The 25672-nt window shown below is 45.9% G+C and overlaps 1 protein-coding gene and 1 long non-coding RNA gene across 2 annotated transcripts in view; both read left to right on the forward strand.

Moving 5' to 3' along the window:
• LOC135920164 (major facilitator superfamily domain-containing protein 6) overlaps positions 1-25672 on the forward strand; it is a 58455-nt gene that overhangs the window by 19027 nt on the left and 13756 nt on the right. Inside the window, exon 2 of the mRNA XM_065454309.1 lies at positions 23454-24959. Within this exon, the coding sequence (XP_065310381.1) occupies positions 23454-24959 (1506 nt within the window). The remainder of the gene's footprint in view (positions 1-23453; positions 24960-25672) is intronic.
• LOC135920172 (uncharacterized) lies at positions 8360-15985 on the forward strand. Its single transcript, XR_010570187.2, has 6 exons — positions 8360-8965; positions 10053-10171; positions 11300-11383; positions 11453-11545; positions 13695-14343; positions 15359-15985. It is a non-coding gene; the product is annotated as an uncharacterized lncRNA (long non-coding RNA).

Raw genomic sequence — 25672 nt, forward strand, 5'->3', positions numbered from 1 at the left:
CCAGAAAACCTATGACCGCATCAAAGGTGGCTTCTACTGGCCTGGATTGTCCACCAGTGTAGCGAGGTATGTCGCTTCCTGCGCCCTATGTCAGCGTCAAAAGCTCCCTACATCAGCTCCAAGCGGACAACTGCAACCGGTTCCGTGTCCGTCGCAGCCTTTTGAAGTCGTTGGCATTGAGCTGTATGGTCCTCTTCCTGTGACACTCACCGGTAAACGATGGATTGTGACAGCTGTTGATCACTTGACACGCTACACCGAAACAACCTGTGTGAGTTCTGCCTCAGCCTCTTAAGTTGCTGCATTCATACTTCAATCCTTAATACTGCGTCACGGAGCTCCTCGCGTCCTCCTGAGCGACCATGGAAAAGCATTCCTCTCGCAACTACTAGACGAAGTACTCAGAGCCTCCGGAACCACCCACAAGACTACCTTCAGTTACCATCCGCAAACCAACGGCCTCACAGGGTGATTTCATCGCACGCTGTCAAACATGCTAGCCATGTACATCGAACCGGATCACAGAAACTGGGACGCAATTTTGCCATTCGTGACTTTTGTGTATAATACCGCCTTTCAACGCATGACCGGTTACTCGCCATTCTACCTTGTTTATGGCCATTCGCCCTCTTCCTGTCTTGACGTCTCTTTCTTCGTGCCAACTGTCCATCAATGCCCATCCTCCTGTGAAGAATATGTGTCCCGCATTCTGCGTTGTCGCCAGCCCGCCCTCATCAACACCGAAGCACGGCAACAGTACTGCAAGCAGCATTACGACGCCTCTCATCGTGTCGTGTGCTTCCGCCCTGGCGACGAAGTGCCACTCCGGACACCAGTTCGTACTCCTGGCTTGTGTGACAAGTTTCAGCTTCGGTTCATCGGCCCTTACAAAGTCTTGGAGCAGACTTCTTCGGTTAACTATCGCATGGTACCAGTTATTGTTCCAAGTGACCGCCGCTGCCGTGCCGCTGAGGTTGTCCACGTATCCCGTATGAAGCCTTTCACGAGGCGTTCGCCGCCCCTTTGAATTGCGGCCAGGATGGCCGCTCTCGCGCGAGGGGACATTAGTGTAGCGAGATATAAGCTATTCTTTGTCATCTGTACATGATCATCATCATGTGGGGCTCATATGGGGTTCTTCTTCATCATCGCTTGTGGGGCTGGCTCTCGAGTGTGATCCGTGCTGTGGGCGTGATCGCTTCGCCGTATCTTCGAGTCGGAATAAACGTAGTGACGACTGCTACGTCACAATCTATATATATATATATATATATATATATATATATATATATATATATATATATATATATATATATATATATATATATATATAGTGAAATGCGGTGGTAAAATTCGGGTGTTAGTTTTAAAGAGTGAAATCGGGGATAAAATTCATGTTGTCTGACAGAAGAATCGGGGACAAATCGTGGTTTCGTTGTATGGCAGCCCAAAGTTCTCGGTTTGCCCTTAACATTTACAAGCGATTAACACAAGCAGTGGTGCTACTTTGGACATAAACGTTCTATGTAAACATGCGAAATCACGTGCAGCAACTTGCAATGGCGAACAGAGCTGCCGCTCGCAAATCGTGTGAGCAACCCACCTCTACAAACCCTCATAGTCTGGCATTATGAATACATTTAAAGGAAACCACGTTAACAAAAACAACAAATAAATAAAAGCGGTTTGTCGATCGCTTTCTTGCTCTATTCTCTCATCTTTTTTAAATTAACGAAGCAAAACGTAGAAAACGCTGTGTGCACAGCCGTGCCAGGCGTATAATGCCTTATAAATATAGCAAGCCCTTGTCGACATAACATTAATATTAGTTGAGTGCATTGGGAGCATTTCTGTGTCCATCGTACAGGGGATCTGTCGGGCTTTTTGTCCTTGCCTGTTCTGGTTCTCTTTACTGGTTCAAAATATACGCTCATGAAACGAAATTGATGGAATTGATCTTCCTTGGACGCAGTGCAGATGGGTGAACACCTTAATGCCACGGCTACCGTTCGGAAAGCAAAGCAACGTCAGCGCTGCGTTATTTCGCTTCCTAGCGCGTTACCGCAGCTTGAATTACATCATGCGTCTTCCGAATTTTTCGCAACGTTTGGATTGCTCTACAATTTTCCGAATGTTGCACCAAGTTTTACGAAAAATAGATTCTGTTCGCGTAAATGCTTTAAAGCTGTTCAAAGATAGAGGCGGCGCACGATTGCAACAAAATTCACGCTGAGAAGAGGTTGCGATGGCACCTAAGCCGCTTTCTCCGAAGTGGCAAGATTCAGGAAGTATTGGAGTATGCCGCGAGTAAGTTTACGCAGATCAAACACGTTCGAGCAGCCGAAAGCTTTTCAGCTGACCATGTCGCTGATCTGGAAACAATGTTGTCACTCTCTGCTTTTGCAAGGTTGCAGCTGCTTGTGTACTGCGGCTAAAGGTTAATAAAGTATGCGCGTAGCCACCCAGAGGAAGCTTGTAAGCGTGCTATCCCCCATCCCTCTCTTGTTGTTGTAATTTTCTTTTTTTGGGGCATTTTTACGAATTCTGGTGTTCACAGACTGGCACGTGACATCATATGTGACATGAGGGAAGTGCAATGCAATGCACCACTGTTGTGGGCAATAAAACGCGGCTACTAACAAAAAGAGCAATAAAGTTTCGTTCACACAACGGCGGTATAGGAGCTGAATATATATTTATATATGCCGGTTATTGCTGGAAAACGAGGCATATGCGAGATTTGTATATTAATATATTATTAATACTATGATATACCTTAACCAACCACTCGCTCACAAAAGTTTGGCAGCATTTATTAGTTTTGTGACAGTCGCATTTAATATACGAGAAGAAAGGGGTTTAACCGAGGGGCCCAATTTTTATTGATCGTATCATAAGAATTAAGCTAACAATGACGCCAAGGACAACATAGGGGAAATTACTTATACTTACTAATTGAATTAAATAAGTGATAAATTAATGGAAACGAGAGTGGATGAAAGTACAACTTGCCGCAGGTGGGGAACGATCCCACGTCTTCGCATCGCGCGTTCGATACTCAAATTCATATAGCTTAAATGAGTTACGAATAGGCGCAAACCCCCTCGAACGAGTCGATCAACAGGTATATCTTGGTATAACACTAGATTCAGCTTTCAATTTTAATCCTCACATAATTCGAGTAAGCAGTAAATTGAGACGGGCTTGCTTTATCCTAATTAAAGCTAGAAAGTTCTTCCCGCTTCGCACATTAAAAATTTTGTATTATTGCCTTTTTCAAAACAATATGACCTACTGCGTGGAGTCCTGGGGACTTACGTATAACACGTACTTAAATCAAATAGTAATTTTACAAAAAAGAGCACTTCGAATAATAACACATAGTAAACACACAGATAGATCCGCTCCGCTATTTCGTCACTTAGACATTACACCTTTCTTTGCTATGCGGGATTTCAAACTAGCTTGTGTGGTTATACATATACTAAACCATAACATCCCACTATCATCATCTGTTTTTGTATATCCATCCCGTCCAACTAGAAATTTTTTCAGTTGTCGATTTAACCTTCCAGCTGTTAATAATGTGTATGGTAAAAGAACTATCGCCTATGCCACTGCTAAAATTTGGCTGCCTGCTAACTTAAAAGTAGGTCAATTCTCAATCGCCGATATAAAAAAATTTTTCCGAAGCCAGCAATATTCGACTCCTCTATAAGTCTGTGTTTTCTCTTTGATGCATTCTTCCTTTTATTTTTTATTATTATTTTTTACTTTTTTGTTTTTTATGTTGTCCTCCGAACTATTGTATAATTTCTTGAGCATTTCGCCTGCCTTTGTGTATAACTGTCGTATAACTGCTGTTACGTGAATCCTGTGTAAAATACTGAGTTGTCTCGCTATAATTATTTTTTCGCACTTCCTGCATGGGCCCAAGTCTAGCCGAGAAGGCTAAGGGCCCAGATGATTCACATGTATTTTTGATTAGCCGTTTGAATAAACTGATTTTCTGATTCTGATTCAACCAGTTAGCTGCCTCGGCGCCGTTTTCCAGTCCACTTTCAATGTATTTGTTTTTGTCGCATTTGATATATTATTTGAGGATGAGAAAACGTCAGGGACAAATCGGGTTAAACCTGATTTTCCCGAATTTTGTTCGGGGCGCAAAAATCGGGGCCCTATCGGGTTCTTTGCGAAAACGAAGGAGCCTGTGTATATAATTAACCGATGCCTGCACATAACGTCGTTACGCGGTCACTCGGAGATCCGCGTTTCCTTCGCGGGTCGACCCTCGCGAAGGGGGGCGACGCATGCCCCGCACTAGAGGCTCCGCTGTGCGGGAATAAAAAAAAAATAGTGCCGCTTTCTGGCGCCCGATTCCCGGTGTTGCTATGCAACGCCGATTGTTCGGAGCACACGACCGCCAATGAGGAAGTGGCCCACGGAAAAGGTTCAACGCATTCGGCCGGCCTTCGTCACCAATAACGAGCCGATGGAAGACAACAGCGGGCGTCTTGAGGACGCGGGAGACGGCGGCGGAGTTCGTCGAGTGCCGTCGAGCCTGGTGGAAACGAGCTTCCACACTTGCGCATTCAGGGCAGGTGTTCGATTGTAGTGAGAGGGACAAATAAATATGTTTCGAGCAGCCGTGGCCGACTCGGGTGTTTAACGCGTGGGAATTTGGTCGCATAGGCAGGCCAGCAAGAGTGGGAAAGGACGCCTTTGGTACTGAAACGCACATCAGTGATAGTCCGAGCTGAGAACGGGGCAGGCGAAAATGTTGCTGCGGCGCCAATGCTGCTCCTCGCGTGGCAGTCCAGCAAGTTTCGTCGACCGCCTCGGAGTACGTGTAGTCGGTGCACCGTATTATCAACGCGCAGTGAGAACAACGTCTCATCGGGCATACGGGAGAGGTATCGCTCCGCTACATAAGCCTAAGATCATTTTCATATTTCTAAACTAGCCTTAGCGAAAGACAGTTTGCAAAGCTTACGGCGGCTTGGACAATGCTGGGATCAGTGCACATGGAGACTGACTTTATGGAAGGAAAATAGTAAACCACCGTATATACTGGGTGTTGGACATTGCGAATTTTGAAGGGTTTCTAAGGTTGCCGGCAGCAACCTGTAGTTACTTATATACAACTTTAGAAGAAATTTTTTATTGCGCGCAGTGTCATAGCCGCACCGGAATGCTACATAATATTATTGATGGGATATCTTTAGCCAACGCGCCCGCGGCGCCACACTAAGACACTGCGACCCCCTTCTGGTTCGACGGCAGCATTACGAGAATAAATACAATTGAGAATAGAGCGGCTGTTGTAGGCATAGGTCTGGGCCCGACTCAGCAGGGACCGAGGTAATAGTGTGAATGTTGTTTTCTGACTTTCTTATCTTGCACACGGAATATCGACTGGTCGTGGAAAGCCCAGCTCGATAGCAAAGTTCTATGGAGCAAAATCTCCACGATTCACATACGTGAACGTGGAATACGTACTTAGTCTGGAACCAACGTGACACATCTTCGTAACGAAACAACTGTTTATTTCCTAGCCGTATACAAGACCTGGCGATTGCACCGCGCCAAAGAATTTCGAGGCTCGAGAAATCGACGCGCATCGGCCGACGCACCGCTTGTGCCCCCGACCGAGTTTCCCGCGCCACGAGCAGGCGACGGCAGTGCTTCTTTGTGGCCGGCTTAACGACGTCGGTCTATTCGAACTCTCCGCTTGCTTTAAACGGCATATACATATCACGCTGGCATTGTCTGTATGACCAGAGAAAAAGATAAAACAGGAAAGGCAGGTATGGTTAGTCCACGTCGTGCCCGGTTGGCTACCTTACGCGTGGACAGGGAGAAAAAAAGATAAGGAGATTCAGCGTGCGAGTCAATGAATGTTCACTCACGTATATGACAAGCGCTCGTCTACAAAAGTTGCCTTGAAGAAGCGCATCAGTGCTTCGGTGTGTGTGTGAAAGCTTTGATTGTAATGAGGTCTGGAGGCTCGACTTTTTAAGGCGGGCCGCTCCCACGTTGGCACTGTCAGGCCAAGCCCTTCAGCGACATCATGGGCCCTCTGGACGGCCCTTAGTTGGTCTTCAAACAATGGGCTTCGAATCCTTTCTTCCCACTGTGTCCATTCTTCAACGAGGTTGGGGAGAGTCGCGGGACACCCGCCAGCATATGTCCGATTCCAATGATGCCATTACAATCGTTGCATTCCAGCTTAATCGCCCTCTCTGGATATATTTTATTAATGTGGTACGGCGTGGGTTAGGTACCTGTTTGCAATAAGCGAACTGAGACTGCCTGAGCCCTGTTCAGTTTGAATGTGGCAATCGGAATTGGCAGGATGCGTTGTTGGGCAAGTTGGTTCATTGTAATAGGGAACATTGGTTGCGCTTTCTAGACAACCACATGTGTCCTGTCTTCTTACATGTGATTGTCTAGAAAGCGCAATCAATGTTTCCTATTACAATCGGAATTGCCTGTGTCCTAAATAGTAATGTTTGGTTATGTCCTTGTAAGTTAATAAATGATCTCTAGATTCACTGGCTTGATGGTGAACGGCTCGGTTGTGACTGCCATGGTTAGCAAGTCGTCGTGGCAAGTCATGAGCAACCTCATTGAGGTTTACCCGAGTCTCGTCCACTTTCCTCATATGCGCAGGAAACCTCGGATTTCAGTTCTCATAATCCCAATGCTTTCAAAAACATTTTGCTGCAATTCCAGCTACATATCCTTTATCAAAACAATATATAGCGGATTTCGAATCACTGTAAATGCAGGCCCCCTTATTACACCTGATGGCTAGAGCAATTGCCGGTTGTTCCGCCACCATGGGGTCCTTGGTAAAAATAGTGATAGCGTCTTGCACCTTTCCTTCATAATTTGGTACAATGGCCGCATATGCTTCTTTACCTTTCACCCAGGCAGCATCAGCTGTACACTCTTAGCACGGTACCTTTTATGGTAACCTGTAATCACGAGTAACTTATAAAATAAAGGTTACATGCGAAATATGTTGATGTTTTAATTAAATGTTGTTACGTATATATATATCTATAGGTTACAAGAGTCAAAATTGACGGATTTAAAGGTTAATTCAGCGCAAAGCGCCTTGTAACCTTTAGATTTTAACCTCTAAAGAACACTGCAGCGCATCAGTGAGGAGACCTACATGATGGATTGGACGTTTGCTGATAAATGTATCCTAATGTGTTCGTGCTCTGCATTTATGATCTGGTTATTACAAACGTAGGACTTCGGCAGTTCGGGCTGTATTCGGTCTTAATTTCTGTCAGCCAAGCAGTTACATTTTTCACGATTTAAAACCAAAAAATAAATCAAGGCATGATCGCACTTGCAAGTTCATCTGCGCGCTGTTCTTTGACGACCCTCCATACTTGGCACACAGCCTTATTTGAAATATCAGCAACGAAGACTGTGTCATCGAATGATGTGGCGTGCACTGCCTGCCGAAACCCAGTGGTCGAACGTGACGGAAGCCCCCTGCTCTCGCACGCATTCTAGCCACCATGAGACAGGCATGGAACATCGGTATTTCAACACGAGAAACAATAGCGGGCGAGTTTCTTTAGAAAAAATGAATATGTTTTAACAAAATTCATGTACGAGGCGAGGAAGAACAGCAGAAGAAAAGCACACGAACGTGTTGGGTCTTTCAGTAAAAGGTTGTTGAAAACATTGAATGGTTCTATCACATATCAATATAATTCAACTTGTCTACTAAAATGTCCCTGCTCAGAACCTTTCAGTTGTCTGCATACATTTTCTGCCTTTAACCGGGTTCGTTTCATTCCCTGCACTGCCTTGCTGCTGTCAACCAAAAATTTCCCATGCTTAATTCAACCATAAGCGCTCAAGATGAGGTTAATAGTTAGTGTGCAAGAAGCGCATGCCTAAGAAAACCATGCCGACACGCGGTACCAGCTAGGCAGCGTGCGTACTGAAGTATAAACGCGCGGCGAGGGAGCTGGGGATGCGGTACGCGCTACGCGACCGGCGTAACTGCTTTGAAATAAACAACCTACATGTCGGCGAACCATTCTGCATTGCACTTAGGATGTTTTAAAAACTTGTAGCAACTGATTCCACTGCCAACTTTCTTTGGGCATTATAAGCTGTGCCGAAGATTGGCATTACAACGACCGCAAATTTAAGTTACAGCAGACACGAAACGCGCCAAACGTTCAGTGAAATGAACAGGATGCCGCTACACTCACATACAAGCGAGCGCCGTCCGCTCCGTTGTCTTTTTTAGTAGACATAGACAGATGAAAAGAGCGTTAAATGTGTGAAGCCGCCAACTGAGAAATGAAATCTTTACCACTGTCCAAACACGAAATGCTTCCACCATCACACCAATAACATCACTGGCACCTCTGACATTTATTTCTGTAATTCATTGCTTGTTTTCATTTTTTTTTCATTTTTGCTTGTGCCTCTAAGTGCCTTTTTCTAACATGGCGGCAGCGAGCAGGCATCAGCCACACCGGAGCGCGGCCATCCACGGTGCTATCATCTCTCCTCCTCGGCCCAATCGAGATAGCTCGAGTTGCACGCTGGGAAGATTTTAAGCGGGAGCGGGAGGCTCGGAGCCGGCGGGAGTGGTTAGCGCGCTGTCGTCCTGTCGTTGTTGTCGTTCTGAGACGGCCATTATATTTGACTTGTTTGGATACCATCCGATCACCATTGTGTGCTGCCACCACTTGTAGCCTGCAGTAGTTATTACCGCTTCTACTGGGAACTTGCGCGATCCGCTGCACCCTCATGCCTTTGTGCAGCAGAGACCCTTTCGGTGTGTTGCGCGGTCGCTGCAACGAGCCGGGTTGTGAGTGCAAGCGATACACCATTCTGCGCCTGTCGGAAAGTGACAACCTGGTGAGGTGTGACTATTGTGACCACGTCCCAAATGCACACGGAAAAATATGTGATCTCGGTAAGCAGAACTTTTGCTTTAAATTATTTTTGGGTGGATAGTACGTGAATTCTTTATAGTTCGCAATTCAACATTTGACATGATGCATGCTCTCGCTTCGCGTAAGTGTTTCTGAAAAAGGTTATTGTTGATATGTTTGCTTCTTTATGCTCTTCGATTTACATTGAGCTAAATTCGATGTTGTCATGTTGTCATTTTGTGCAAATATTGGATTAGACCTTTCTAAAATATTGAGCTTGTCGGCGGGATGAGTTGTGTCAGGGCAACTAAATGACCTCAACAATACGTTTCTTGTACTGACGCCGTACTTTGTGCTGATGTACTTGACAGAAATCGTTCAGTATTGCACAACTCGCCTCGTGCACCCTCCGTTAGCCATGCTGTGGTGGTGCGTGACTGCCCGCGCACTGGCCTGGAGGTAATCTGCGGTGTGTGCAGAGGTCGGGCAAGCCGAGGCGGTTCGTGGTTGCATTTCTGCTTTCTTTCGGTGCGAGTAGTGCTGGAGGTAGCGTAATCTCAAAAGTTCGGAGACGCGTTTAAGGGAGCAACAAAACAAATGTTCGCTCCCCTCTGCGTTCTTCAAGTCAACTTGATAGCGATTGTTCGCGGTCGTCAAATGAGATATGTTCATTAATGCCTGTGCTCGCGTGACACCATGGTTATTGGTAAGCTAATGATTACTGTTACGGCAGGTAAAACTACGTACCTTAGTTTGAGTAGTGGTCTAATGCTTTGCTATCGCTATTAGTGCTTCGCTTTTTGGGTAAAAATGCGTGTTTTTTTATTTTCTTTTAGTCAAACGGGCCAGTAATTTAACATAAGAATCGGTGGTTAGCATTGACTAACTGCGAAGAATACGCAATTCTCTTTTTACCGCAACGTCACCCCTTCTCTTACAACTTGCATTCCAATTTCGCACAATGATGTATAATTATATACAGCGTTGTTTCAGAGAATAAATGTTGTATAGCTTTCGCACGAATTTTGCTTATGTACGCGTCTTTTTTTTTTGCCTACAGCTCTGCAATGCGCTCTGCATTACTTTGTGAACACTAATGATGTCGTATCGTTGCGTCTATAATTTCAGAAACGAAAAATGCAGCCGAGGCAAAGGTGCAATGCAATGTGCCAGGCACCGCTGTTCGAGGCCTCAGTGTCACATGAAACTGTGGAAGCTTGCACATCTAGTCTCCTCAGTGCAATATGGTTAGTATAATGTGGAATGTTGGCCAAAGCTTTTTTGATTGCCTAGTGTATCAAATATTTTAAAGCGAAGCTTTTTTTGCCTCTTCCTTCGGCTTTTCCACTGCTGCTGCTGTCGCTGACCTGCACGCGGCGTCGGGGAGTGGTTGAGTACGTAATGTACATAATGTACGCAGTGTACGAGAAATTACATTGTACTTGTACATAGTAGGGACGCGGGAGTGACGTCTGTGAGCCCTTTCCAGCAAGAACTGCGCGGGCGTCGCCACAATGCCCTCTGGAGTTCTTTAGTCGTCACAATGTCCTCTGAAACTCCTCGGCCATCGACACAATTACCTCTGGAGCGCTGTAATTACGCGTTAGCCTGCGGTATAAGCATTGTAGAAGCTGCAGCGCTTTTGTACTCACGTGCAAATTTCCAGAGGGGAGATAGTCAATGGAAAGATACTACAGAGAATTTGTAAAGCCAACGCCCTCACCAAACGGATGAATAATAGTTGATATTCGCTCGTGGCGCCTTGCATACATAGTATGATGTGGAAGAATGGAAAGACGCCACCAGAAAGCATGCTTCATTTGGGGTCGCCTAAATAAAAGAAGAGTCGCTACTAGACATGGCAACAGTTGCGGAGAAACTGTAAAAAATGTTAGTTTAAGAATGAAACGGCACGTTTCTGCTATTTCTGAAAAATAAACACCCTGCAAGTTTGTACATGATGACAACTGATGCAGGCGTGCAGACGCAAAGCTGCACACAGTACCGCAGCGTCAAGACGACAACACGCAGCGTCAAGACGACAACACGCAAGCGGCTGTCGAGCAAATAAACATTTCAGCCACGATGCCATGCGCCCGTGTGAAGAATGGCAGTGCTAAATTGCTTGCAGCATACGAACAATGGCGCACAACAATGCCTCGAGCAAACACGCCTCGCTGTTTGGTGTACTACGTAGGCAAACACAAGTGGTGCACGTAAGGTAACATTTAACATCGCATCACGACTGTCGTAGGCCGTCAACATCACCGCCAAATATTGCCACTGAACGCAAACAGCACAGAAAGCTTTGCTTGCATTGATTCCCACAGTGCGTGGGATCTATATATATTCTTTTTTCTTTTTTTTTGCTTTAGAGAGGACTGTCCCAGTTGGTGCCTCCATAGAAAATGAATCGGCCTGAATGCCTGTGCAAGAATCACAACCTGGCTGCTCTAAAGGTAAATGCATAGCGCATACAGGAAAGAATTGGTTTTATTGGGTGCTTTGTTTTCACTTTTTTGTTCCAGACTCCGCACCGTAGTCCCATGTGCAAGAGCCCCCACTTGACAGCCCAGTGGTTGCCATGGACAAAGAGATCCGCGATACTGAATGTGGCCAAGGTAGTTGATGTGAAATATAATTTACTAGTTCATAAGGAAAACATCTCAAATGTAACGATACTAAATATTACACTCATTTGTAAACTTTTCACATATCGTCCAGAAAGCTCTCTGCATTCACCTTGTGATTACTTTTACTCACATCTGTGTTCCTGTTCAGTACTTATATTGTAGCATTATCATTTGTATTGGTCAGTGGTGCGAGTCGAGCGGAGCATCATTACACGATTTAATGTTGTCGCCTTAGATTTTCTTCCCCTGAAATAATACTAAGGATGGAGGCATTGCTCATACTTTATATGCGCGTAAATTGAGGTATGGTAGTATTTTGGTGTTATTTTTTATTCACTACTTCCGCTTAGCTAGACTGCACCATAATTAACACATGAAGGCACAGAATGTAGAGAAGGAGCAAATTAATGAAATTAGAACGAAATTGTTAATTTATATTGAACAATTTAATTTAAATGTGATTTATTGCATTTCAAAGTTAATAAAGTTGAGGTAAGCAAAAACCGTAAGAGACATCCTGCCGGATGGAACGTGCACACAGCCAGCTCATAAAGTGTGCGATGCTGCACCAATTTACCTGGTGAAATCTCGTTAATGCGTATCTTGTGGGAACAGGGCATAATTACGCGCTAAACAGTAGTATCCTTTAGTGAGATTTCAGTTGTATATAGTTGAGCAAACAAACGAAAATTGGTATTATACTGATTACTTTCGGTAAAATAACATTTCATTGCTTTTTCCTGCATGCTTTAATGAGAGCTAAAGGTGAGCCAGTTCTAATTTTCCTTGATTTAGAATGGTTGGGCTCTTTCGGGTTGAGTTGTGCTCTGCATCTGCAGTACTGCACGTTTTTGATAAATTTTACTTCGTCAGTTCACATTATGCTGTGCATATTTAATGTTTGATAGGCGAATGTTTATAGGCTCTAAGTGTCCTTGTAGGCTCCACTGCCCAGTGGTGATATCCAGATTGCAGCTCCCCACGTCTACACATGCAGCGAGCAAACGTGTGTTTATGCTGGCAGCAGGCAAGAAATAATTTGGGTCTCGAACGGCAGCCTGGAGCTAGCTGTAATTTATTGTATTTTAACCTACTACATCAAGAACCTCGATTATCCATATGCATTTGCACCATTCCTGGCGCTGATGCAGAAACTTGTGCTTCCCAGCAATGTTGTGCCTAGAGGGCTCATAAATAACAGATTGAAGTGTTTCTTTGCTCTTCTGAAGAAAAAGAATGTGATTTGATTCAAAGTCTAGTTAACAATTTTCACCTTGCATTAATGTTCACTTGTTGCCAGGAGGTGGTGAACAGATGCATCATTTTGTGCATTACAGTTGCATGCCTTTCTATAACTGTTTTATTGAAAATTACTGAGGTAATACATCCATTCATGCAAGTGGCATTTAGCATTGTGCACAAGTATTTTATTTAGCTACTCAAAATTCTTAAATTCGTGCAATGTGAATTATGGCGGCCTTTCTTTGTCACTGAGTTATTCTAACTGCCAGCCTCTAGATGATAGAGTAATTGTGCAGTACTCTGCATAGCAGTGCCCAAATGACCTTTTTCAATATTTATTTTAAATAGGTAGTGCATTCAAGAAGTTTGAATCCCATCCTTGATATTGTTAGCTAGACAGTAAAATGTGTCATGTAGTAATTTTAATAGAAAATGTTCACGTTTGCATTGTCAAAAGGATCTAAACTGAGAGTTCACTATGCTGTAAGCATCACCACTTCCAGCCTTTTGTCATTTGGCCCACAAGCCAGCACTTCGCACATCTCCTGGTTAAGCTTTGTCTGATGTTTGTAAGAGCAACAAGTTGTCTTTTGATGCCAGTGGTGGTCAATGCTAACACTAAGGAAACGTTGCTCAGGTATAGATGGGCTGCATGCATGCATGGCCTTGTGGTCCAGTCTTCTTTTTTAGGTTCACCTATAGCCAATACTCTGTATATTCTTTGTATCGGCTACATTGCATTGGCAACGTCTTTATTGACCTGCTCTAATGCTGCACATTGATGTGTAAAGCTTTTTTTATGTAGTGTCCAATGTGGATCTGAACACAAGTGTCCAGTTTTTGTTCCTTCAATCTCATATACTAATATTTGCCTTGTTTTCTTGCTTCCTGACAGCAGTACAAGTTTTTACATGGACAGTTAACACGAAGTTATTGACGACATGCATGGCTGAAACACGGTGATATGATTTTAAAAATTCCTGTGTTATGATGCAAGTGATAGTATTCTGTTGAATTTTCAGATCTAGTCATGTGCCAGCAAGGCCTGCTGTACTTCTGGTGTATTCTATGTTGTATTTTCAAATAAAGATGTTGCATTCTGAAGTTAACCTTATACTGCCTGTGGAACTGTCAATTTATACTCAGATTATTTATACAAGCTAACGGCGCCTCCTCCTCAGGCGTTCAAATTGTGTTTTGAACTGTATTTTTGAGAACATTACCGTTACATATTTGCTCAAAAGGTGCCGCACGGGGAGTTTCATTTCGTCAGAAATCCCAAGGGATACAGTATAGTAGTATCATGGTAGCCCTTCGTTGGCTGAAATACAACGATTTAAGTGATTTAAATGAAAGTAAACTTTTGACACCACATTCAGTTGAGCGTTCCTTTTTTTTCAGAGAATTTCATGTGGGCCCCGCTCTTTACATGGTCCGACGAGCCCGGTGCGGCCTAGCAACGGGGAGGCGCCACCTTGGGTTTTGTTCCAGAAAGGCCAAATCTCCGCATGGTGCACCGAGTCGGCTGCCGCCAAACAACAGAGGTGCGTCATTTCCTTCTTTTGCGGTTCTCTCTGCTTGCGCCTCTTCTTTCTTGCGGGCTTCTTTTCGCGGTCGGATTAAGCAGCCGACAACCATGCCCGGAGAAACGTGAGCCCTCGCGGAGGACGCCACTCGGCCAGTCCTTTTTGGACATTGTCTTTACACGTGGTTGCGCTTCGAAATAGTTCACCTATCCACCTCGTGTAGTTTCCACAGGAAAGGGTGTCTCTGTGTCTCTCTCAGCCTAAGCAAAAAAAAAAAGAAAAGAAAAAACTGCGTTTTGCTGGCAACTTACGCAAGCCGTAACATCTCTTCGACTGCAATGATATCTAGTCAAAAAATTATCTAGCTATCACAAAGCACAACAAGGAGGAGTGCGGGAGTACAGATCTCCACTTACGAATGGCATAGCAAGTGACAGACGCATACTGTTTTTGGGTACAATTGTGTAGCTATTAGCAATAAATGAAGCAAATTTTTGCTTTGCTTATGAATAACGGCAAGTGTTCAGGCCCTTTACCCGTGCTGTGTTTTTCTCCTGCGCATGCATTTGCGTTTACTGTGTGGATTGTACCAAGGGTATCATTCAGCACGCAAAAATTAAAAAGTAGAATCAGTGAGCTGAAATTCATTTTTTTTTCATTTTCGCGTGCTAGATGATACCTTAGGAACAATCCACCGAGTAAACACAAACGCATGTGCAGGAGGATAAAAACCGCAACAGCGTGAGCCAAAAGTCTGAACACTTGTCGTTGGCAAAGCGAAAATTTGCCTCATTTATTGATTAGCAGCTACAGAACTGTAGCCCGAAAAAATGAGTCTGTCACTTACAATATACTATTCAAAAGTAAAGAAATTTCTCTGGCTCCCGCGGTCACCTTTGTTGTACTTTTTGGGGTAGTAGGCTGCATTTTGTCTTAATATTTTTTAGGCCAAACAAGAGATGTTGCGGTATCCGTAAGGTCTAAGTTGCCTGCAAAACGCAATGTTTCTTTTTTTTTCTTTTTTCTTACTTAGGTTCAGAGAGACACAGCGACACCCTTTGTTCCGAAAACCGCACGAGGTGGACACGTGAACTATTTCGAAGCGCAAGCGCATGTAAAGGCAGCGTCCGGAAAGGACTGGCCGAGGGGCTTCCTCCGCGAAGGCTCACATTTCTCCGCGCCCGGTTGTAGACTGCTTAATCCGGCCGCGGAAAGAAGCGCGCAAGAAAGAAGAGGCGCAAGCAGAAAGAAGCGCGAAAGAAGGAAGAGACGCACCTTTGTTGCTAGGCGACAACTGCCTTGGCGGAGCATGCGCAGAGCAACGGGCTTTTATGAAACATACCGCAGAAAGAAGAGCCGCGTCCCCGTTGCTAGGCGACACCGGCTCTATATACGGAGCATGCGCAGCACGGTGTCCATCTGGCACCTCCTGCAAGCCGCTTTGTGTGAACATTTTAATCGTTCAACCGGTATATTGTAAAAGTAACCTTTATATTTAGGCAAAGACACTCAATACTGTATGCCTATACTAGAGGTTAAAGTGTTGTAACCTCTAGTTGAGGTGCACGCTTTCTTACCTTTAATAGAAGTTAAATTTGTAAAGGTTGATTTGTAACTTATAAGTTAAAGGTGCACAAATCTGTGAGAATGTACCCCTTTAGTAAAGGTTACCGTGCTAAGAGTGTAGCTGCCAGTTGGTTCTGCTGCTCTATTTCCTGCAAGACTGCTTTAGCTCTTGCGTATTCTTTTTTTCATCATGTCTCTGGCCTGATTTTATATTATTAAATTGAGCATGTGTTCTTACGTCGCCTCCCGTTTCATGCCTCTGGTCCGCGGTCTATCAGGCGTGGACTATATCGCCGGTCAGCAGTAGAACCATCCATAACTGCACGCAGGGTGGGTTTGTTGTCACCCCATCCCCTCCGGTTCGGAGAGGGCGAATACTTACCATCAATCTTTCACAGTTATCGTACAGATTTTCCCTTCTGATTTCCTTTTCCCCATTCTTATAAATCGCCATGGTTTATTTTGTTTCCATTCATTGCATCCAATTCACAGTATCTGTTTATCTCGCTTCCGTTTTGATGACTTTGCTTATGTAAACTTTTAATAGCCCCGTACCTGGATGCCAACTTCCTCGAACTCTTTACTCCACTCTGTATCCACCATATTGAGGTACAAATATTTGTAAACTTTAGCCGCCCATTTATTTTCCTCCGTGTTCCTTATTCTTCGTTGAACACAATTTTTTATGCGCTTCTCTGACTTCAAAAGAAGCCCAACCCATGTCACCCTGCACCGCCTCGTTTGTAGTGGGGCCCCACAACCAACCGGCCTGCCGATCTTTGGTTAACGTCCAATTCTCGACAAGACGTCCGATTTTGAGCACAGAATTGCATTTGCGAATATTAGCGCTGGCACCATTACTCCTTTCCATATTCCTCGCGCAACCTCGTAATTATTTTAGCTCTACAGTGTTCTATGTTTCATTCCTGCTGCATTGCGCTTCCCATTTAGTTTCCGATCATCTTGGTGGGTGCTCTCACTTTGTTAAAGATTCCCGATCTCTCTGTGCTACATGCCGGCCACGGCGGCCGCACTTCGATGGGGGCGAGATGATAAAACACTCGCGTACTTAGCTTTAGGTGCACGTTAAAGAACCCCCGGTGGTGCAAATTTCCGGAGTCCCCCGCTACGGCGTGCCTCATGATTAGATCGTGGTTTTGGCACGTAAAACCTCATAATTTAATGTCATTTTCTCTGTGCTAAACTTAAATCCTAGACTCATCGCTGCGCTGCCGCACATGTTCTCAAATCTCTGTCAATCTCTTGCGTTGTTCTCTAGCAGCACTATGTCGTCCGCGTACACCAGCCGAGATTAGAGTTACTGTATGTGCTACCATATACAGTAACTCTAGCCGAGATCTTTGAGCGGCGCCCTCTCACGTCTGATGTCGGCGCTCGCTACGTGAAGGCAACTTGACGTTGTCGGCCGACCTGCCTTGCTCGAGTTTTTGAAGTGCGAGTGTGCAGATTTGTAGCACAGTATGCACGAAATGCCCCAGTACACAATTTCCTGCGAAACTGAGCAGAGTTGCCGTCGGCACCACGCGTATAGTGCGGACGGTGTCGTCTGCTACCAGTGCACCACTCGTGCGTTCGTTTCTCGTGGTCGCTGTTCCGTTCTCGTGCCCCCCCCCCTTTTTTTTTTTCACAATGAACTGCAGCATTCGGCTAGCGTGTCTGCGCTGTAGTGCTGTCTGCGTTCAGCACGCGTTGCATATATTCAGTCCCCCGATCCGATGGCCAGACTTATCTATTTTATTGCTGCCTACACAGCGCTTTAATCATATCACGAAAGACGTTTGTTGTTATTCTTTTTAAAAAAATTAGGTGGTTGCTGCGGTGCGTTAATCTGTGCATTGCTTTAGCGGCATTGCAGAAAACTGCAGTGTTTTGCTATATAGTGTGGCAAATGTGACATAAGGCAAGTAAGTAATGTATCGGCAGCTTTAGATAAGGTACGGCACGATGCAAGTCGAACCTGCTCGGAAAGCACGAACGCATTGTGAAAACGTAAATTGTATGGTTGATGGTCAGATACCAGGTTTGCTCGATCGTGCATCTTTCACTTTCAACAGGCAGTTTCTGTGCTTTTGGTAAAAAAAAAAAAAGAGAAGGTGATGTACCAAGAGAGTATGTTATCGATTCATTGAATTTAAAGGTTCGGCTTCAACACTACAGAATTAACCCACCTCGCGTCGAGTTTGCATCCCCGATCCACAGGCTTGCGGCGGTTATGAAATGTCTGATAGAAGGCAGTACAAAATTAGTGGGCAAAGCTGACAAAGTTACGTAGTCCTGTGCTGCAGTGCTGACCTTCACAAGATAAGCAATCTTGATTACCTTCCCCGTAACGCAGTTCACCCCTGTATCTTAGTCTGCTTAGCCTTAACTGACTATATTTTCTTTGCTCCTGCAGAGGTAGCGGGCATATTTCGCGGGCGAGGTTCATCCGACGATGAAAATTAGTGCTATCGCGTAACAGAAACAGGCGACAACCTTTGCCTAGATCAACGTTTTCAATATATTTTTTTTTCGTAAATGCGTCATACGTATTTATATGTAAGAGAAGAAAATTGAGAAGTTTGGGTTTGCTGGTACTTGACCGAAAAAGTAGCTGCAGTGCTAAACACCCAAGAAAGCACGCAGAAACTCCTCTGCGAGTTGCCTAAGTATGCGTAGGCATTGTGTCATTATGATGTTATTATGACATTATGATGTCATTATGAATGTTGGGAAACTTGAATCAGACCAGTATAAACGGCAGCGCTGCGGCGACATTAACGGCTGCGGGCGGCGGCGCAAGACGAATTGATGACCCAAGCAAACTACGGCAAGTGGAGGCGCCAGGCGGGCTGAGGACGTTCCGATCATTATAAGCCGTTATCTTGCTTCAGCGCCTTACCCATCCGCATCGAACCATTATCAATCGTGATCGACCGTACTTCGGCGGCGGCTGCGTATGGTGCGGCCGCGCGGGCCCTATCCTGAAAGCGATCTGCGACGCGGACAAAGTGCGCCGAGTGCTGATAGCTTCGCGTGCGCTGTGTTCTCGCCGCTTAGTTCGCGTTGAAGTGCAGCACGAAGGTGAACCATCTCGCTGCTGCGGGCCCTATATTGAAAGCGATCGTTTTACTTGACAGGTGGACGGACTTGTTTCCTCGTTGGGTAGGCATAGAAACGCTTACGCATTTAAAGAAAAGGGGGTGCGTACAAAGACACAATAGAAGTTTATTGTTGTTTCTGCGCCTATTTAATAACATAGTAGCTACTCTGGCGCTGATAAAGAGATGTGTTCTTAGTGGTTTCCGGTAGATTGAAAGCGCGTTGAACTCAAGTAGTCTCATGCTAACTTAAACAAAAAAGAAAAATTCGCATTGCAAAATTCGCATTGCAATGTCGTAATGAGGTATTTGCAAAAAAAAAAAATAGTGGAAGACATGCTTGACGATTGCGAAACATGTTAGAGATTGGTGCAACTAATGTTCGAGATGAGCCGTTATCAGTAAGATCATTACACTTTTCTTGTCAGCAAAAGTTTTAAATATGCAACACCAAATGACTAGAATTGTGATGAAACGTGTAAAATTTCTGCTTAACCACAATGCCCCTTCCCGGACGTTTCGTGAATGATTGCGGCTGCGTGGGCTCTGCTCGCCGCGATGCTTCGTGCCTGAGTCACGAGATCGTGACCCTGAGCGCGCGACGGCTGCGGCTGCATGAAGAAAGAAATTTGAACATACATTCTGGAGTTTTCTGTGTCAAAATCAAGACATGATTGTGAGGCACGCCGTGGATGGGAACCACCTGGGTTTTTAATGTGCGCGCAAATCTGTAGAGGTGCACGGGCGTTTCTGTATTTATTAGGAAAACATTAGGAAACATTAACATTAACATTAGCAACAAAACGACAGAAATTCTGGGAATTGTCTACTAAAGCGCAAGCTTTATTTGGCTCGGCTTTGGCTTCGTTTTTGCTTAGTGTTGCTTACTTGCCTTTTCCTAGCTTATGCAGGTCTACCCATGACCTTTTTGGTGGCAAAGAATGCTTAGGCTCTAGTAGACAATCCGCCTCTTTCATGTTCCTGTGCTGCCCTCTGACGCACGCCGCTGGAAACGTTTTGGAAGGGTGCCGGGGATCTCGCCGGTTGATTTGTGTATCTGCGCGCATGTTGAGTGAGCGTCGGTTGTGCGTTTCCTGGATCGCGATGAATTATTAATGGGTTCTCCGGGGCAGCATGTCATTCACCCATGGACAGGATGAAAAGGCCCGAGTAAGCTGTTGTGGTAACAATGCGGCCGACAAAGGCACGCTAAGTTCCGTCTGCTGACGCGGCTGCCTTAAAGTTCGTTGTAGCTGATGTCTGCGCTTGCACATCGCTTTTTGCATTCCTTTTACACATTCACTAAACATTTCGTATATTCAAGAAGCCTTCTAGCGCAGCCTTCCATGTCGGATTTGCCAAAGCGGTGCATTTGTTTCCATCTACAGCTTCAGATCGCTGTTAGCTTCGGATATTGTAGAAACCGTGCATCGTTGATCTGAAATCTCAAAACGTAGCAAAACGTACATATTCGCACATATTAGCCGCGTTGTTATACCTTGAGACGAGTCAATATGAGCGGCCGAGCCACTTAAACAACTGCAACTGTGATCCAGACGCATATATATTACAGGCGGTTACTACTGGCTCTCGCTTTTGATTAATTTCATGATACACACAGATTGCGCTTGCCATAGAGTATTATTAGAGAAAACTGTGCTCGACATACGCCCTCACTTATAGGCTGTGTAGTTCTCTCGTGAAAACGCGGATGCCAATGTTGACACCGTTGCTAACTGAGCGAGTATATGCTGCTGTACCTAATGCACTGTCTCTTCTTTCTTTTTTGACGCAGAGGTAAGCAGTGCATCTCTGGAATTGAGAAATGTGCCTGCATAACAACACACATAGACCCACCATCTACGCGAATGCGACCGCCAGCGTTCGGAATCGGTGACCAAAGTACAATATGTTGGCACAGCGCTGTGTCGCCGCTTGCCGCTTACTGCGTACGTGCCGTGCGAAGTGAAGAGTAGTTGATATCAAATCGCTATAGGGTCACAACTCAACTATAAGAGCGGTTTCCTTCGTCCTGATTGCCTATTCTTTAAGTTCAGGTACATCGGTAGCGGGTGCACGAACTCAATGGGGTCGGGCCTAACCCCACCTTCGCTAAACAGGATCAACAGTGGCTCAAACTTCACGTGCACGGCTAGATCCAGAGGTCTGAAGCTTGTGCATTTCAACTTCGAAGGCATGTCGACGCATTTTGAGCGTGGATAAATATGTATGCAAGTGAATGATCTGCAGCTATCGCGTTGTCGGTTCGACAGCTGGTCACGTATGGTTCGGTCAAGCTATCATGGTAGGCACGCTGATTTTGTCAGTGCCGTCGACAAGAAAGCCCGTCGCGCTATATGACAACTCGCACCCGTCGGTTGCGTTGTTGTCGGCCTATTATGATCAAATGGTCTCAGTGAGACGGTGCTGAATAGTCGGCCAATCGTCGGCGTCAGCGTCTTGTCAGTCTCGTATCGACCCAGTGCTACCACGCCTTAACCCAGGTAGCACAAAAGAGACACATAAGGTTTATATAGAGTTTATCCGAGACGATAAAAATGGTTTAAAGAAGACACGAGTAAGAGAACCTCGTTGGTAAAACGTCGTATATGCCTGCTAATGCCCGGCTTAATTACTTTCTACAGACGATCTAGAACAGCTCATCAAAACGTATTAGAAAAGCTGGTCTTGAAATAGGATTGGGAAAGATACAAATAATCCCTTTGCCAGGGCTCTTCATATATGATTTCCAAACGCTTTAAAGACGTTACCTAACAGCTGGTCTAGAAGTAGTCTTGAAAGGTTCACGATAATCAGAAGCTCGTTGTCGCGGTTTCCAAACGAGTAAAAGCGTCAGTGCCTAGTGCTACCGAGCCCCTGGCGCAGTGCCAAGCACTGTTGCCTATAGAGGCCGACGCATCCTCGACAAAGTCGCCTGAAAAGGAACATGTGCACGAAAACGAATTCGCAATGCCGCCTTTGGTATGCAGCAACGATGTTTACAACCAAAATGCGAATGACATCCCGCTAAGAAATGGGCCCGTCTTGACGATCGGCCAGCCCAGAGCTTTTGTGCCAAGAGCGCAGGAAATGAGCATATCACAAAGCAACACTTTATTGCAAAAAATAATACTTATGCAAGGTTTGAGCAAAATATATCAGAAATTCAGAGTAAACCGAATTAAAAGCATATCAACAATGAATAAAACTACCGAAACAATTCCTAATGAACTAGAAATTGATATTTATTGACTGGAACATGCATAAACGAAATTCGTAAGTACACATATACAATGACGAACAGCAAGAACGCGAAGTGTGCTAAAGTTTTTTTTATTTTGCACAGTAAAGGGAGCACGTGCTATCCGAAGAACAGACTAGAGTTATTTAGAAATTGATATCACGGCAACTGCAAGAAGCAGAATGAAAATGCGACATTTACTCGCATGGTATCTGCCTACCATATGTTACCAATAATCTAGAAGCTTCAAAAGAACACAAAAAGGAATAACGACACATACCATCAAAAATGAATCCTTTGATAAAAGCAAAACAACGGGAACATGTTAAGCTCGAAAATATTGCCTGTATACGGTACACCAAATATAGTAATAGCGAGCGAATTAAAAGAACCATAGAAATAAAAAAAATCAATCTAGTAAATGATCCTAAAGAATGCTAAAACAAGGAAATCTGCGTAGCAAGTGAGCACCACTGTAATGCAGAGTACGATGAGACTGAGTAACGCTATACACAACTGAAGCAACCTAACTACTCTTCTAGTACACGAGAGATGAATGTGCAAGCCTTATTATTAGAAAATTGTATAAACCTGGAAATTTGCCGGCGCGGCGGTCGCATTTCCATGGGGCTCAATGCGAAAACACCCATGTGCTTAGGTTTAGGCGCACGTTAAAGAACCCCAGGTGGTCGAAATTTCCGGAGTCCCCCACTACGGCGTGCCTCATAATCAGAAAGTGGTTTTGGCACGTAAAACCCCATAATTTAATTTTTTTAATTAGCTTTATCATCACACACTTGTTTGTGTACAACTGGTTGAAGTGAAGCAGCCCAGACATTCAGTACCACACTTTTTCCGCGGCAGCCTATGCATGTTAGGAAGAGTTGTGCGTTCGAAAGAACGAACACGGGGGGAAAAAAACAAGTAGACGAAAATTGCGCTCTTTCCATCTACTCTTTCCATCTACTCTTTCCATCTACTTCGTTTTTTTTTTCTGTGGTGGTCCTTTTTTTGTTTAAAACAAGAAGTTCTTCTAAACAGCCCATTCGTGACAAAAGAGAGCAGCAACAGTGCCGCTGAGGTTGTACCGCATCGAGGTCGCACAGCGGTACGTGCGCCTGGTGGCATCATATAAGGCGCAATCACGTGGCCGTGGCAGCGCCTGTGAAATGCGCGCGGTACGTACGGCTGACGGCGCGCCGCTCCCGTGACGTTCGCAGGTACGGCCTGCTTGCTGCCCTTCTTGACGGTGCACATGCGCCAGCTGGGACTCAGCGTGGAGGAAACGGCCATCATCTACAGCATCGTGCCGTTCGCCCAGCTTCTGGGGCCGTACGCGGCCACCTTCCTGGGCGACAAATATGGGAGTTACAAGTGCGCGCTACTGGGGAGCCTGATGCTGACGGCGCTGTCCGGCACCAGCCTGCTGCTGGTGCCACAGGCCCTGGGACCCCCCGTGCCACCGCCGGCGATCCACTTGCACTGCGGCCCGTCGCTGCAGCTCGAGGTGGTGGTGGACCACTGCGGCGACGAGCACGGTGCGTGTCCCGAGCCCTCGCCAGGACTGGCGCTGCCCGTTCTGCTCTCGGACTGCAGACCGGAGTGCCCGGACACGGAGTGGCTGCACGCCATCGACGAGACGGGCATCTGCTTCACGGACGACTACGGCAACAAGGAGTGCCACGTGGTCAGCGAGAACGACACCCTGGCGCGCAGTACGTCTCTCGGCCTGTACCTGCAGCCTGCCAGGGACCCCGACCTCCTGTGCCTGCACCCGGTGACGGCCATCACGTGGGAGAGCAGGGTTTTTCACAACGTGTCGTGCCTCAAGCATCTTCCGGACCAGGACCACACCAACTGCTCGCTCAAGTGCACCGTCGAGGACACGGAGGAAGTGGACGCCGTGTCAGCCGCCGACTTCTGGCACGCCGAGTGCACGCCGCCCGAGGGCAGCGACCGGCGCGTCACCATCTCGGTGTACTTCCTGCTGCGCATCGTGTTCCAGGTGCTCGTCTCCATATGCTTCACCCTGGTGGACGCCACGACCGTGTCGATGGTGCACGCGCACGAGGGACGCTTCGCGTGGCAGCGCTTCTGGGCCATCGTCGGCTCCGTGTCCTGCGCGCCGCTGTCGGGATTCTTCATCGACCTCAGCAGCGAGCACGTCATCACGGGCTTCGACTATTCGCCCGCTTTCTACATGTTCAACGTCTTCACGGTGCTCACGGCGATCTTCACGTACGTGCTGGAAATCCAAGTGGCCACTCCCGGCAAGAACGTCTTCTACAAGGCCCGGCGACTCTTGAAGCAGCCGCAATTCCTTAGCCTCTTCTTGTTTGTGCTGTGCCTCGGAAGCGTCTACGGTTTCCTCGAGTACTTCCTGTTTTGGTATCTGCTCGACCTGGGCGCCGCCAACTACCTTCTTGGTCTGACAATATCCATCGGCGGGTTCGCCGGCTTCTTGTTTCTCTATGAAACCAAGTGGTTTATAGACAAGTTAGGCGTCGTGAATATCATTGCACTCTCCGGGCTGGTTTACTGCGCCAGGCTAGTGGGCTACTCATACATCGGCCAGCATCCGTTGTGGTGCATACTCTTGGAAGGACTTGAAGCCATGACGTTTCACCTTCTGTGGGTCGCCATCGGCACCTACGGCACGCAGATAGCGCCCAGGGGACTCAAGCCAACACTGCAGAGCTGCGTCGGAAGCATCTACTTCGGCCTCGGTAAGCGCGTTTTTACGAGCGTGCGCGCAGCTTGCGATTACGCAGAGGCTGAACCACACCTCCGGGGCTGCGTATACGGGAGCTCTGCCGTGAAGCCACCGATTCCAAGTATGCACCCTGGTCGCCTCTTGTGTGTACGGTATACAAGGAAGGATGTCATAACTAAGTAGCGGTGCGCAACTATAAGTTACTTATGTGAGCAAAACGCACATTACTACTTATGTAAGCAAGAGTGTTTTGCAAAGGCTGACGGCTGCGTACTTGCACCAGGGCCCGGCCTGGTGCAATTAATCAATTAAGAGGTTCCCATTATTTCGGCTGAAAGCACGAATAATCGGAACCTTTAATTTATTAATCATATTTCTGGGCTTACATAAGCGAGCTAAAATATCAACCGACTAGATTTGTGCCATAACCACCAAATAAAAAAAAGCCATTTTACGGTCAATAGCCCTTAATGTTACCTGAGCGGCAACTTGTTTGTGAGGACACATACCAAGCGCATCAAAGCCACACAGAAGGCAGTCGTAACTCCAGCTGCAGTGAGTGTTCATTTGACCACTTGTTCTGCTCCGTGGATTCAAGTGCAACGCGCAGGAGCGGATTTTGTCCTGATTTCTAGCAGAGATTAACGCACGCTTATTTAGAATACTACGGTTCAGTCTGTGGTTCTTTACCTCGCTGTTGGGGAAGCGAAGCAATAACGTCTGTGC

Source organism: Dermacentor albipictus, chromosome 3 (assembly GCF_038994185.2).
Source record: "Dermacentor albipictus isolate Rhodes 1998 colony chromosome 3, USDA_Dalb.pri_finalv2, whole genome shotgun sequence".
Lineage (NCBI taxonomy): Eukaryota > Metazoa > Arthropoda > Arachnida > Ixodida > Ixodidae > Dermacentor > Dermacentor albipictus.